Raw genomic sequence first — 16125 nt, 5'->3', positions numbered from 1 at the left:
CAGCCTGGCGCGGGAGCGAGCGCCCGGGATACTGGGCTGGCCTGAGAAGCGCGTGAACGCGCAGTTTGCAGGAGAGACGCCGAAGTGGGAAAAGTGGCCCTAAGAGATAAACAGGTCCGTGCGCTGTGACAAGGTAGTACAGATGCACACAGAGTAGTGTGTTAGCGACTGGGTAAAGGTTTTATCTGCCCTTGCGGTTTGTGTTTAGCTTAACCCAAATACACATATGTAGTCTTCAGGAAATCTGACTTTACTTTTACCATTTCTATATCGAGTGCGTGCATTTAAAATAAAGGTTATCTGAATACTGAGCGACTTCACTATATGTGAACTGAAAGAGTTATTTTCAGTAAAGCGATAAAAAAAAACACCGATGCACTCTGCGAGTCTATTCTCATACATTATTTGTAGTCCTACTGTTGTGACATTTGTACAGCGCCATGTCCTTTCTGTTAATGGCAAACACGGTCATTATCGGTGACGGTAAATTATGACGTTACACTTCAAAGCACAAATTCATTTCCAATACTTCATAATCAAAAACTAATTATTCAAAACCTCATCTGTCTTGGAACGACAGTTTGAAAGGAGGAGGCAAACAGATGGATTCAAAGGCGCCCCGAGTGCATGCGTGCGTGTGTGTATGCACATGTGTGCATATGTCTGTTTGTGTGTAATAGTTATTGAAACGCGTTGAGTGCAGTTATTGAGTCTTTTGTTGACGTCATGCTTCTCTTAAGGGATGGTGACCAATGGAAAAAAAGAAATCCCCTCCTCCTGCTGCCTTCAGGCCCCCACAGCCAACTGAGTGTTAAAAACTAAACAGATATGAAACCACATGTAAGGAAAAATGTGTCATTTTTTTCTAACAGTTTGTACACTTGGCAACCAAGTGTGTGTGTGTGTGTTTAGGTTAGAGTATCAAACTTTGGTGTGATAGATTACAGATTAAGGGTTTTGGTTTGTGCCTAACAGAAAGGAAATAGGGTTTTGACAGGGGGTAACATCTGTGGCTTCGGTTTCACCTTGGAGGAAAAACGGTCAATTAACATAACACATAAATAATATCCTGGGTGGCAGCAACCTTGGTTTAATAGTACAGATCACATATTCTACCAGAGAATTTGGGAATAAGAGGAGAACCTGAAGGCAACATACTTGGGAAGAGGAGGAGGAATTGAGCCAGAAGTTGACATGTGGAAATGACTCAAGTTTTTTTTTTCCTCATCACATTCCAGGCATTGTTTCCTCCTCCTTACTGCCCAGGTCCTGGGCACCGAGGCCAAGGACTTTCCAGGGCTGGAGGAGAGTGAGTATGAATGAATGATGGATAAAAGGAAGCGGAAGGATGACTCTGATTTTCTTCTTTTTGCACGTGCAGAGTCACTTTGTCCTTCTCCAATTAAATAAATACAATGAAGCGGCATTGTTTCATCCTTTGTTGCCCCAGACCTTCTCTATGAGTGCCATGCTTGTCTGAGTAATTTGAAGAATATGAGCCTGTAAAATTACAAAAACTATTTTGGTATCGCAGTCACATGCGGCTCAAAAGTGTCTAAATGCAAGAAAAAAAAGAGACACTTCTATATTTTTTGGACAGCTTTTTATGTTGTAAGCAAAGAACATTTCATCAGAGTGGGAGCCGGGTTCAATGAGAGAGTGAGGCAGAGACAGGGAGATGTGAGTCAGGGTCGGCAAAAGAAAAGCGGTGAAGTTTGGACTGACTCATTGAAAGTAAGTGCACTGTCCCTGATAATAAAGCAGCAGAAAACTGACATGCAACTTTTTTCCCTATTATGGAACTAAGAGAAGCTGACAGACCACACAGGAGAACATCCATCATCGCTGTGAACCTCAGACACCATTTATCTTGCTACATTTCTGTCTCATACGTTTGCTCGTTATAATGTGTTATTCAAGTAAACCCTCCAGAAAAACTTCCTTTGAAATTTGAGGTGTTATCCATCCCCCGTTACTGTAAACCTCCTACTTCCAGACATAATGAGAATCTGCATCAGCAGATCAGAAACAGACCTTACAGAATGCGTCGGTTCAACTTTTTTTGGCACAAGACGACCGAGACCACAGCTGCAAAGAAGCTGCTCTGCAGCTGACCATAATAAAAGATCTTAATCTCCAATCTGGGAAATCAGCAGCCGAACATAAAAGTGATGCCAATGAACCGGTTTGATCATCTGAGCCCGTTTAAAGATAATGAGTAGTATTAGAAGTAAGGCAGTGCATACAAGCATTTCCATAAATGCATACCAGCTCGTGTAATTAAGCCAACACCAGCTTAGCTCAAGCCTGACTGACTGACAAAAGGTAGGCTCAATCTGACCATAATAGTGCATGTTATTATGGGAACAGAAGCCATTCAGGACACTGAGAGCGTCAAGTGCCAGTTCAGCACATGACGCCTGACTCATCCTCTCTCCTGTGAGTCACTCCCTCCTCCTTTTGGTCCAGGATCAGTGGCTCTCTGCTCCTCTCTCCTAATGTCAACCATTCTACCGCCTGGATACCGGCCAGCGATGCAGGCACTGCCCCGCTGAGGAAGAAGACTTTTTTTTATTTAATTGTTTTGTATTCCACCGGGTGTTTCTCTGTTAAGACAAAAGACTGGGTGTGATGACGGCGTGGCAAGAAGAGGGCAAAAAGAGACGTCACGAGGGACCGAAGTGCTGCTTATCTGTCCCAACAATTCTGTCATGTCCTAAAACAGAGGTTATCACACAAGGCAGACTGGCTGCTTGGAAGTAAGAGGGCAACATGTGAACCTCAAGGGAAAACGTGATAACAAGGCATCACAGGTCTGCAGTGTATTCCTTTTCCTTGTTGTTTTTTCAGCTTTGGCCTAATATCAAAGAGAGAGAAAAAAGCTGTAGTTAAGCTCATTATACAAATGAGCTTATGACCTACTGCACACACTGATGCCATGTACATGAAAGGTGAAAGGTGATCCTCGAAGCTAAAAAGTCAAGCAACTCTAATAACATATGAGATCTCAATGTTAACAGAGCTCTGTAAGATAAAGTTTCTCACCCGTAGTATTTGGCATTGCGAATCAGTTGATCATGTTTGTTGACGCTAACAGGCGTGAATGTACACGTGGGTCAACAGGGCTGAAGCTGAAGCCAAGTGAGGTGGGAATGTGGATGTTTCCCGAGTTATCTCTTTGGGGGGTTTTCAGCAAGGAGAGGACTGAAGAGAAGACCAAAGCTATACTGGAGAACTCATAAAGGAAGACCCTGCTGTTAAATGGATGGATAGGTAGACGGTAACTTTGGGGTACCATGAGTCTATTTATCTATCACCACCAGCAGCTCAAGCTTTTCACTTGACAACTGGGAAATCTCAGGGTTCAAATTTTGTAAACATTGTTTTATCTTGCGCGATCCTGAATTCTCCTCTAGCACTTGTAGAAACCTGCAATCAGCTGGGATCAGGTTATATTCCAGTTTGCAAATGTTATCTGGAAACAGAATCTGCTAAGCATCAGTACCTTAACATGGTCACTGTGAACACGTTTATTCTAACATCACATTAGTCATAGTCAGGTTAATGTACAGATTGCTTATGTGCATAAACAACATAAGGTCTTTAACAGTAAATATTACCCCCAAAAGCTGGCGTTTGATCGGCTTCTGGGCTGTAAAATGTCAGACTTTCACAATGACCTGTTTCCAGAGGTCTCTTCACCAGTGCTGTATAGTGTACAGGAGCCGGGAGCTGGACTTTTGCAATGCAGTGGTCAGCAGCTCACTAGTTCACTGTATGAAATGACATACTGTCTCTGGGAACAGGACATCTGTTTGGAAAAATGTTGGCTGTGCTGCTATGATACATTATGAAGAGGAAGTGTCAGTTGTCACAAAAGGAAACGGGCATCAGTGAAAGGAAACAGGAAGGGCTCACAATGTAAAGTCAAAAGCTAATATAGCACTAACTTAGCAACTTTAGACTTCATATCCAGGCCAGCCTATCATCAGAGAACAGAAACACTTGCGTTCAATTTCTATAAAAATCGCAATATAGAAGTGTTTTACTAAAAAGGATTTATGGCACAGCCTTCTCCTGCGGCTTAATATGATTATGAGAGGGTAAATTCACAAACGCGATACAGATGTGAGCCATTGCCCGTGAATGTGCTGCAGATTGCAATGTAATTGTATCTCTCTCTCTGCAAATTACAACAGATCTGCTCAGTTCGCTTCAGCAATCCAAATCTTTTTGACTTCACATATCAGCTGCAAGTAAATAGGCTTAGGTGCCAGCCAAGTAGATTATAGCAGATTAGCTTCTTGGTTTTATGTGTACAGTACACCCACTAAAATCTAGGCTTTTAGACAATGCCAAAGTCAAAGATCCAGAGTAATAAAACCAGCTGCTTTACCATCTACAGTCGTCTAAAGAATGAGTGTCTTCACATCTGACAGAGTCGGCGTTATGCAGCAGGTAAACAAAAAAATTATTCAGAACTCTGACTTGTTGTCTGTTTTCCACTTGCCCACTAATCATAATTTAAGGACAAAAAGAAGTTCTTTTTCTAAATACTGCATTTGTTATTTTAAAATCTAAAATCAAAAACTGAGAGACATATTCACTCCTTGATGGAGCACTCCAAGTGTGATCAGAGGCATCCTGCTTGCCTAATTATCCCACAGATGTGTCTACAACTTGATTAGTGTGCAACTGTAGCGAATTAATGGGTTGGATATAATTAAATAAGGCACAGAGTATTCCCAGAAGCACTCTGGCCTCAGTAATTATCAGGTCTGAGACAAAAACTCTACCGAACTGAACTCCAAGCAGAGTCTAGCTACATCCAGGCAGTGCTCTTTATCTGGATAATGAAGTCCCCAGCAGTAAAGCATGGTGGTGGCAGCATCACGTTATTGTGGCATTTCCCTGTTGTAACTTTCTGAAGAATGAATGCAGCCAAAAATGCAAACGCCCTTGAAAGAAGATGAACTGCTCTTGAACCTAGAGGGCAAAGGGAAGACAACAATGACTTGATATACCACAATGCCACAGTGGGTAAAGGATAGTGTTTAAACACCACAAAACGACTGTGGGACACCTGAAGACAGAAATTCAGTTTATAGACTTTCTACATTCATTCTGAACTGCAAGACCTAATAATGTAAACAAAATAATGTATGCAGAGCTTTTAGAGACTTGCATTAAAATTTAAGCAGCTATAGCCTCTTAATATTATTATAATGATAATACTTTCATGATATTATTGGAAAACAGGAGAAAGATTTCAGTGACACTTGTGTTTGCATTAGGATTAACAAAGTTCTTTCTTATCTTAAATATTTCTAAACATGCATTTTCACGCTTCATGTTGGTTTATTAAATACAGATTGCCCCATTTCTAAACAATGTGTACAAAAAGTAAGTGGTCTGAATATTTTCTAAATCCACAGAATAAACTACACTAATGCTAAAAGATACTTGAAAAGCTTGAAGTTGGAAATCTAGGGCAATGGTGTCTTGTGTATTTAGCTCTGATTTCAGAGCAAACATATGGTATTCCCCATCATATCACGAACCTCTCCAAACAAACTGAAGGCTTACGTGATGTAAATGCATTTATTGAAAACACAAACACTTTTCACACAGAAAAAAAGAAAACAAGAATGGCACATTTTTCACCTCAACAGAGCATGAAAGAAAGACAGTCTCTTCAACAGTATGTCCTGGGCATGTAAATACAAATCCACTGACAACACATCTGATAATGACTTAGATATTGTTCTGGAGGTTGCTATAAACAGACAGTGAAGACCGAACAGGAGCAATAACAACAGAAAAGTGTTGTAAATATTCTCTGATTACTTTATAAAACAAACTATGGCTATGTTAATAGTGTGTGAACAGGTTTACAAAAAAAACAGAAGTAAAAAATTATAAATAAATATGTGACGCTACATTACCCTCGCTTGTATCACTTTAGCAGAGTAACAAAAGTTGTTTTAAACTCGGCTGAAATGAGAGATCAACAAGAAGATTGGACGTAAAGAGGAAGGGCATAAACCAGGAAGGAGCGTCTGTTTAATGTCCTGTGAGTCAGTCCATTGCATCAGCTGAACTTGAATCCAATTATCTGAGTCAAACAGCAGTAAAACACATGATTAAAATTCTTCACAGATGAAACAGGAAAAACATTCAACTGTGGTGAAGCAGAAGCATAAGAGTGGCCTGTACATGAACTAGGAGAGTAAAGTGAAAATTACATCAAGTATGTAGAAAAAATCTAAATTGGAGTGGAGGATGGAGGTATCTCTTACCTGTCCAAGCGGTTGACCACCTCTCTCACATTGTTGATGAGATTCTCGTGTTCTTGAGGGTTACTGACAATGATGCTATGGAGCTTCTTCATGTAGGAATCAATGGTTTCAAGAGTGGGTGTCTCGCCACTGCCTGTAGGCCCACAAGAGTGTGTTTTTCAGGTCAAATATGTTCACAGAAAAGCACAGATATGACCAAATATGTCTCTCAAGCAAGAATAGATAACACAAGCAAGATTAATCACATCGTAGTAGGACGACTCATACGACACGGTCATGCTGGACACTGTTGACTTTATCAATGTCAAAAATGCTTCTGAACGGATTCCTGCATTTCCAGACACATGCTAACCTACAATTCCCCAAAGCGACCCTCATACTAAACCATAAATTTGGCTCTGTCCCAACTTCTGCGACTAGCAGAGGTGCAACAAACAATAGTAAAATCTACAAACATGAATTGAGCAAGTTCTCGTTCAAGAGACCTTACAGTCTTTGTAGAGCTTCTCAGACACTAGACTTGAGAGCGTTTTGCAATCAACTTTCAGTGCAAAGCTCTTAGGAAATAATTCCAGGAGTGTTCTGACTATTTCTGCTGTTTGCAGACTCAGTGTCTCTGCTGTGAGAAAGACATTCAAACAGGTGTGGGAGAAAACCAGGAAAACATCACAGCTGTGAACTCAGCATAGACTTTAAATGTAGATGAAACAAGAGTAAAGACAGTGGGAGCAAATTCCATTTCAACAATAAATTACATTAAAATAAAGAATTCCCTGATTCCCAGGCTCATTACAATATGGTCTACAAACAAAAAAATTGAGTTAGCCGTGTTTAAATGTGTAGATTAATAGAAGATTCTGGAGCTCAAGGAATAAATAAATACTTTGTCTATGTGCATGTATGGCTCACCATCTTCAACTGTGACTGTAGAACTAATATCTTACTACACTGGTTCGTGTGTGTCGAGGGATGAAATACTGTTAGTGGATCTTAAGTCGATACCAGTTTATGATGTGCATTCATCAGCATCACACTGAGCCCAAAAGTGCAATTGCACAATTTAAGAAATAAAAGCAGTGGATTTCTATCTTGTTTTTTTGCAGGGTTTTCCATTAGGTACCAGCTACTTTTTTATTACCTGCTCGGCCGGGGTTCCAAACAATGCAAACAGGTACTAAATACTAGGTATATATTTGGTTCGACGTCCACTGTATAAAAGGCCCCAAAGTTCATAGAATAGTTTTACTGGTGTTTATAAGTTTATATAAGTTCATTTAATATTCAGTCTTCTGTCTGTTTGGGCCAGCCCACCTTCTAGTGACATCATCCGGTTAGTAAGGTGGGCAGTTTAATGTCGGATCACCCTCATTTCATATGCTAATTTATGTTGTTAGCTTACCCCGGTTTAGCTTTGTTGACGCATGTACGGTCGCTCGTATGTCCATAATGTCAGTCCTGTGTTATCAGACCTTCTCTGTATGTTGTATGTGATGCTTGTGATTGTTTACTTTGAAGTGGCGGAGTTTGTAGTGAACAATTAGGTATGTGGATTAATAAAATAGCGAAGTTAGACCGGAAGTATGGCGTCCCGCTTGCCCTTCACAATAAGAGCATTATAGCGGATTATGATGGGGGACGCTTTTATTTTGTACAACTACCGGAAGTAGTTCCTGTGTACTGACGGTTGCTTAACCTCGCACTAATACTGTTTAGTTGCATAGTGTGATCTGATCTTTATATTTGATTATGTTAACTATGTTGTATTATGTTTATATTTGAGTATTTGACTTGTCTATTCTCTTTATTTATCGTTATTTCCCTTGTTTATTTCCTTTGTAGGAAACCACACACACACACACACACACACACACACACACACACACACACACACACTCTTGTGTACACCCGCTGTGTTTACAGCCCCAGAAATTGAGTGGTGACAATAAAGTGCCTCAGACGGAACCTCAAGCTCCCTCCTCCTTTCGTACTCTGGGACAATTTAGCCTTAAGTGGTGTTCTGGCCGACACACCGGGGTGACCGTAGTGCTCAAAGACTGAATCAGTGCCACAGCCGTGCCTATCTTTGATATCTCCACTACATCCACCTTTGTTGTAGCGTTCGTGTCACATTTTAATTACGCTGCTATGACAACAAGCATGCAAACAAGGGTTGTGAGGGAAAACCAGCCGATCCAAGTCAATCCGTGGCGACTCGGCCCAAGTAGGTACTAATGGAAAAAGAGCTTTATTAACGCGATCTTTGTTTGACACCTTTGTGAATGCCGGATCCACAGAATAGTGCTGGGTGCTCTCACCTGGCAGGGGTATAGTGGAGAAGCTAGAGCTGAGAGCCTGGCGCAGGGTCTCCAGGTGTTGGTGAAGGAGCCCGTTGCGTCCCCTCTCCTGCATGACGTCCCCTTCGAGCCTCTCTACAGCGCCGCGCATGCTCTCCACGTGCTTCTGCAGGGCTGCGTTACGCTCCTCATACTCCATGTTTGTCTTACGCAGCTGCCGCAGCTCAGCTTCACGTGCTGTTCAGGGAAACGTATGCAGAAGAAAGAGAACAGTGGTAGATCACAGGGGGAGCTCTGGGGCAGATGATACATCTACACATCAATTTTTCATTTGCTCTGAGAGTTTAGGACATCAGTGAGTTGCAAGCGGAGCTATTTTAGGACAGTGGCCATAAAGTGTGGTGGTCCTTAAAGTAGCAGAAGAATGTGTTTAGAAACTAGACAAATGGACACAAAGTTTAAAAACAAATAATCATTTTTAAGAAGACAGCAGGTTGGGATGGAGCTCTTTTACCTTTGCTGTGGTTTAGAAACTCCTCTGTGAAGATCGGTATGTCAAACACAGTTCTGTCCTTTCCTTCTGCATCCTTCTGTTTATAACCGGAGACAGCGAGACAGAAAGAGATAAGCTCAACGGTGAAAACACTTGGCCACGCAGACTGACAGCAAAGAGGTGGTCATTTATCTAGCTGGGCTGTGTGTGGGTGGGTAATTGATTTTATACCTAGCCACCGGGGAAATACAGTGATACAGTATAAGAAATGAGGAGGTAGACGTAATCTCATCAGTGGTGCTTCTACAATATCAAAGGCTCTGAAATGGTTTGCAATAAATTTGCAATAAAATACATTTTGAAACAGAAGCGCAAGACGCAGCACAGCTTTAATCCCCTCCTCTAAAAGAATCATCTTTCCTCACATCTTAACATAATGACATTAATGCTGAATCCTCATTAAATTCAAAACACTGGTATTCCCTCAGGAATCTGTGATTCCAAGTCAAGTCACCTTGGCTGTAACCCTTCAGAGTGTGCTGAAAGACTTACAAAGGAAACCTCTTAAACACACGGAGAACTTAATAAAAACGAATTACACAGTTAGTACAAGGCAAGCGTTTGGATCAAAAAAAACACAGCACCAAAGAGGATTAAGCCCGCTTTAGTCACGCAACAATAGGCACTTAACACACAGAGCAAGATGAGGGCAAACAACCCAAGAAGTTTGCTGGGTGACAAAAGCCAGAAAACACACACATATTAAGAAAACTTTCAACTAATGACTAATTCTCTTTCATTTCATGCTATTACAGCTTCCTCATAAATACTAATAAAGAGACCATGATGGAAAAATTACATTAGCACCAATATAGATGTGATTCACAAAATGCCACATTTGCTTCGTTTTGCTGTAAATACACCATGACCCCAACATTTCTTCTGTTTTCTTTACAACTGCTAAAATGCTGACTAAGTACATAAAGTGCTCATGTCTTCCTCTTTACTCGACAATGATATCCCCCTCAACATAATGAGTGATCTTATCTCATTATTAACTTTGTGTTTGAAGTGTTTTAAAAGATAGAGTCAGAGTACGTGTGAACGAGCAGAGAGTCACTGACCTCGTGAAGGGCCTCGTTGGCTACCTGGTGTCCGACATCTGGAGTGGAAGGAAAGAAGCAAAGAGGACAGCCAATGATTCATTTATCTGGAGAGGTGTGTCTTTACCACAACACAAACTGACAGAGTGAACAAAAGTAGTTCAAGTAAGGACAGAATAAATCCTCTCAGTGCACTTTGTATTGTGAATCATCGGGAACAAAGCAGGGCATCAAGTTCAGATCACGTTCTCGTATTTTTTTTTCAAGAGCACAGCTGTTTGTGTCGTTAACATTTCTGGGATTTAAAAGGAGAGAGCTGAAGGAGAGGTAATGCCGCCCTTATGTCGAGCAAGCAAAGCAACGGCCTCTAGGGCCTTACCTTGAACTGTTACTCATGAGCTCAACTAGGGCTGCACGATTTTGCATAAAATGAGAATCACGATTTTTTGGCTTAGAATTGAGATCACGATTCTCTCACGATTTTCTTTTCCAGTATAAATATTTATTGCACTTATTAACTGCACATCAACTTCGTAACAGTTTAGACTGAACATAAAAACAATAAATAAACATAAAAACAACAAATGTCTCACGTTTTGTTGTTGCCGCAAAATGTTGTACTGCTTGAAATTCCGTCTCCACCGTTGCTCGACACTGCGTGTATAGAGCAGGTAGCGCAACAATAGAAAAATAGTTGCGGGACGGCACTGTGTAGCGTTTGTCTAGGGTGTTGATCATTTTCCTAAATCCCTCGTTTGCACAGTGTTGATGGGAGCCATATCTTTGGTCAGGTGATAAGTGATAGCCTCCGTAATTTCTTTGTGCCTGCGGGAGTTCGACGTGTATAGGGAAGCGCTGTATAAGGTTCCCGTTATTGATGTTTGGGTGGTTGACCAGGACGGATTTTCTTCCTCCTGTCACTTTCTCGTCATCCCTGACGTGCTCTCCGTTGTTTTTTCCCTGCTAATTTTAGCATCACACGGCACAGCTTCTGTATCACGTGGTATAAGGCTCCGCCCTTGTCATTTGTTGAGCAGGAAGAGTGAGCGCTTGTTTTCATGCAGAGTACGTCCCGGATCAAAATGCGGTACAATCGTCATCGTCTTTTTTTTTTTTTTTTAAATCGTTGTCATTTGGAAATGAGATCGCACACAAGTATGAATCGAGATCGCGATTTTCTAATGATTAATCGTAAATTCAACTAAGAAGTTGCAAAGTATCATTTTCGATTTTTCCGCTGAATGAGGAACAAACAAAGAATTTGTTGTGATTTATGTTTTACTAAATACTGAAATATGTTCAATTACTAAACTGTAAGCAGAAATATGTTAGGGGTCTTTGTTAATCAGAAAAGATTTGATAGTTTTGTTTTGTCACAATCGACTTAATGTGTATGCCTTATTAGTATTTTTATTCACTTAAGCAGAAAATCACAAAAGTATTAATGAGAATTAGCGTCCGACTGATATTAGCCATTTACTGGTATATCTGCATTTGTATTTTTAACGTCCAATAAATATAATACATTTAAAATTTTAAAAAGGAGACGGGAAAAACACACTTGGAGCATGTTACGAGTGTTAATGTTGCGTATTTTGGCTAGGGAGTGTTAGGGAAATCTTTTTATTTTCCTTTGTATGTGTGTGGGAAAAAAGAAAAAATATCAGCCAAAAATCAGTATTGATATCAGTCTTATAAATCCTATATTGGTCAAAAAATATATATCGACTCTAATGAGATATGATTTTACAAAGAAAAGCTCTAAATAATCATTTGGTTCTCTGTTCGAGGACTCCTTCAAAACTCAACATTTTCAAACTTCCATTTTGTGTGATAATGATTTGAAAAGACAAACAGGAACCACAAGAACACACTGACTGCTCACTGTACGGTATGATTTTCATTAGATACACGTTTATGTGAGTCATCCTGTCTGGAAGGGATTTGCGCACCAAAGAAAGGCTGGATTATCCAAATATCATCAGACAAAGGAAGTAACTCACTTGCCAAAAGCTTTCAAACAGCAGACCCTAATGGATGGTGGGCCACGAGCCAAACTTTTGATTTTCAGCATTCGATGCCAACCAGCCACCCTGCTGTTTTCTGACCAGATCTCACCTCCCCTGTGCCTCTTGCCCTTCTGCTTCTCCTGGACCTTCCTGGTGAAATGTTTGTAGGCCTCCGTCTTCTGGTACTTCTCCAGCTCTCGCATGTAGCGCTCCTTATCGCGCTCTGCCTCGTCCAAGTATCGCTGCAGAGACGAGAAACAAAGGTGAGAAAAGCCGGGGAGACTTACATGCAAAGGCTGGAAATAAGATTTGTGCAAAATATGATGGAGGATGATTGTGGGTTAGATTGTGAGATGAGTGGGAGTAATTATTCCTAATCAGTATGAATTCTTTTCAACAAACTAAAAAAAAAAAATAATGCAATTTTCCAATATTAATAACCTACAATCGCTCAATTCACAGAAGGGAGAAAAAGCATCTTGTAATATAATTAGTAGAAAAGCTTATTAAACCATCTCCATTCAGAGGTCTCGTCCCAGCGTACCGCCTAATCAGTCTGAGCTTTCGACTCTGTGTGAAACACATCGGCAGCAAAGTTGCACATGCTCTTTGCCAACTTTGGAAAACAAAACATGTCCAGACATTTCAAATATTCTCTGTAAAAATAGCAAGAAGAAAAACTCCCACACTGAATAGTATAAATACTTGATTAAGAATGAGGATTTTTCTTCTCTTTTGCTAGCATTTGTGAGCTGATCATGAGAGCTAAAGGGACTCCAAAATGATTACGGTTCTGCCGGATCTTTAAATGTGCATCTTAAGCTCAGTGGTCCATCTATAGATTGGGACTGGAATAAAAAAGTTAATCTGTTAGAGCAAAACTCCAAATGCTTCAATCATAAGACGATGCTCGTTTCTGCTGTTCTTGTATTGCATCTGAGGGCATCAAGCTTCGACAATACAATCTGTTAGAGGCCGTCAGAGTTTCTTTGTCAGCTGCAAACACACGGTTGCTATGGATTCTAAGGGAACTTTTTCCCTAAGTCGTTTTTGTGCAAAGTGAAAAATTACTCTGTGTTGGCATGTTCCAGATGAATATTGCTTGCTTCTGTTCTCTTCATGTTCTTCCACTGCTTTCTCAAAAGCTGCACTCCATAGTTGGACGTGAGTGAAAACATAGAGATTTGTTTTTGAATGCTTTTGCAGGTAATCTTAAAACAGACTCGCATACAACTGGGAAAGAAATGCCAACAGAAATGTTTTGACACATGTCTCTCCACCACTGTGGGCTCACTGTGTAATCCTGTCTCAAACTTCTCTGCTGACCTGCTTCTCCTCGGGGGGCAGCTTGCTCCACTCGTTGCCCAGCATCCTTGTAATCTCTGGAAAGGGCACGTCTGGACGCTCTGCCCGTAGCTGCTCCCGTCTGTCGTTCATGAAGCGAACGTATCCTGTCAGGGGGGCCTTGGGAGCGTTGCTGTCCTTCATTGGCTTCTTCCTCTTCCTCCCCTTGGTCCAGCTGCCACGTCGGGGTTTCTGCCAGAAAACAAAAACAAACATGTTTTAAAGGTTCACGTAGGGGTTCTACCCTGATGTGTACTGGCAAGACTTTCTTTTAGTGTGAACTGGAATTTTTTATTAATTTATATATGTATTTTTTTTCGATCATTCGATATCTGTGTGTTCACCTCTTACCTCATCTCCGTTTCTCTGGCTGTTGTTGTCAGCATTGGCTCCAGGTGAGCCTGTCTGCTCATCCATGACTCTTACGATGGAAGATTAGATCTGGAGGAAAACACTAGATGTTAGAACAAAAAACATTTCACAGCAGACACAGCCAATAAACTATTTTAAAAAATGAATATACGATCTCAAAAGACCAATGTTTAGTTAACCTAAAGATCAGGTGAAAAACTAGGCCATAGATTGCTGCCCAAAGGTGGGTTAAGCATTTTGAGACTGATCGGCTTCTTGTCCAAACTCCACCCAGGTTTGGCTGCAAAACAGTCTCTTGGCCAGCCACATTTCCTCTAATAGAAATGTCTTGCTGCTATCAATCACAATTGAGCAAGTAAATGAAAAAAGAAAAACACAACACATTCACTTCTCAAGCACTAACGCAGCCTATTTTTAACAGCAGCAGTGTGGCAGTATTGCCTTAAATTTGGAGATAAGAGAACACCACTCAACGTGCTAAAACACTCTCTCAATAAAACCGCACTCACTCACTGAATATCAGTGCTTAAAAAAATGAGATTAACTTGGAATCGCCATATTTTGGGAGCCTCTAACCCACTTGAAAACACTACAAAGCATCGTTGCAAAAAAACACCAAATGAATGGCGATAGCACGGAATTAAAACCTGTGCTGATTCAGGCAGCTGCAGCCCAGGTTGAGCTCTAAATATAGGAGCAACACTGTGCATTTTAACCTTTGACCTCTCCTTTGAAATGGGAAATACACCTCTTTAGCCTGGATGTGGTTTCTGCCCTCTGCCATTAAATACTGTGGGAAAAGTCACAGAGGAATTAGTCAGTCTACCTCAAAAAGCTCTTATGGAAAGCCCCCCCCCCCCCCCAGAAGAGAAGGGTAAGCCAGGGTTTTCTTTCTTAGACTTTTTTTTAAGACCCTGAAAAAGTGATAATAAAATCCAGTCATTCTGCAAACTTATCCCCTGTCTGTCATCCAAGGAAGCTTATTTGATTTTACTTTAGGAGTTCTGGGTTAGGTTGTAAGACGCCGGGTTTGACTAAAAAAAAAAATCTCACAAAGAAGAAAAAAAGAGCACAGAAAAGACTAAACGATGCTCTGTGTAGCAGAAAAAGGCTATGCCACAGTGCCCTCTGCTGGACCTTAGCACATGATGCATGACTCAAAGCTCTTTTCTCCAGATAAAATGGTCCACTATCACAATCTGTGAGATAAAATATGATGTTTAATAGTTTCACTTTTTACATGGTGGCATATTCAAGCAGCATGTGATCACCACAAGGCATATACCAGAGTGCGCTTTGTCCTTTATTATAGTATACAGCTTTACCTTGGTACAAGGAGGTACCTAGGCCAACCGATGTTCCTATATTTTACACAGCAGTAGCTATAAATTATTACACACCACAGGAAGCTGTTAGGTTTAGGAGCTCTCTGTCAGTCGTAACGACGTTTATATACGTGTATGTGGGATCTTCTCTGTGTGATAATCAACCATTAGCGTTTAGCCATTAGCGGCCTATCCCCTGAAGCAGTATGTTTAAACAGTAACACGCTAGGCCAGATAGTGATTAGACTTACATTTAACTTACTGTAGCTAGATGTTTATGTGGGCTATTATACTGATGTATCGCTAAAATTAAATGAATAAACAATAATCCATTTGGCCAGCAGGAACAGCGAACTATACTGGCTGCTACATGATGCTAACATACACTTACTAGGCAAAGCTAACAGCTGCTACAGGCAAACTGCACTCTTTGGCTGTGTGTCAGCTGAATGGCAATCAATCGACTAAAAAAGGGAGACATATTCAAATGATAATTATCAAAAGTAACAAGCTAACACTAATACATTAAACTTCTTAGCTGATTGCGAAGTGTGCTCCTAGCTAGCGTTAGCAATCAATTAGCATGAAGATGGGTCATCGAAAGCCTTTGTTTTCATTTAACCTTGACATGTGATTTGATACATCAGGAATCTAAATATTTTATATGGATATAACGGAAGCCACTGTGTGGAAACTAACCTTAGATAACGCACCCTCTAGCTGGAGCTGCCCAGAATATTTTCCTAATCAAAACAATAAAAATGTCCACTCAGATAGAATCGCACCGGATAGACAGAAAGCAGCTCCTGATGTACTTAGTCCTACTACAGACGGTTTTCCCTACGCGTATGATTTGATGTTTCATATTATCAATGCTTTTTTGGCA

The 16125-nt window shown here is 40.7% G+C and overlaps 1 protein-coding gene across 2 annotated transcripts; it reads right to left on the bottom strand.

Moving 5' to 3' along the window:
- Nucleotides 1-5587: 5587 nt before the first annotated feature.
- On the bottom strand, nucleotides 5588-16078 carry hmg20a (high mobility group 20A). 2 transcript variants are annotated; one of them, XM_026175236.2, is made up of 9 exons: nucleotides 15939-16078; nucleotides 13894-13983; nucleotides 13525-13734; nucleotides 12308-12440; nucleotides 10211-10248; nucleotides 9108-9183; nucleotides 8615-8830; nucleotides 6300-6432; nucleotides 5588-6115 (listed from the first exon to the last, which is right to left on the bottom strand). In XM_026175236.2, the coding sequence occupies exons 2-9, from the start codon at nucleotides 13957-13959 to the stop codon at nucleotides 6112-6114; spliced, it is 876 nt and encodes a 291-aa protein (XP_026031021.1). In that variant the 5' UTR covers nucleotides 13960-13983; nucleotides 15939-16078; the 3' UTR covers nucleotides 5588-6111. The 2 variants fall into 2 exon arrangements, with proteins under 2 accessions (XP_026031021.1, XP_026031024.1); XM_026175239.2 differs by having other exon boundaries at nucleotides 9108-9180.
- Between the last annotated feature and the right edge of the window lie 47 nt (nucleotides 16079-16125).

Source organism: Astatotilapia calliptera, chromosome 7, assembly GCF_964374335.1.
Source record: "Astatotilapia calliptera chromosome 7, fAstCal68.1, whole genome shotgun sequence".
NCBI classification, from domain to species: Eukaryota; Metazoa; Chordata; class Actinopteri; order Cichliformes; family Cichlidae; genus Astatotilapia; species Astatotilapia calliptera.
This window is presented reverse-complemented; position numbering and strand designations above follow the sequence as displayed.

What these genes read in the sequence shown, in the direction of transcription:
- hmg20a (XM_026175236.2), bottom strand. Translation starts at nt 13,959, where the DNA reads ATGGATGAGCAGACAGGCTCACCTGGAGCCAATGCTGACAACAACAGC. An exon ending in TGCCCCCCGAGGAGAAGCAG is followed by an intron (nt 12,441 to 13,524) that starts GTCAGCAGAGAA and finishes TCGTCTCTGCAG; the next exon opens with CGATACTTGGACGAGGCAGA. An exon ending in CTCCACTATACCCCTGCCAG is followed by an intron (nt 6,433 to 8,614) that starts GTGAGAGCACCC and finishes GTGGGCCTACAG; the next exon opens with GCAGTGGCGAGACACCCACT.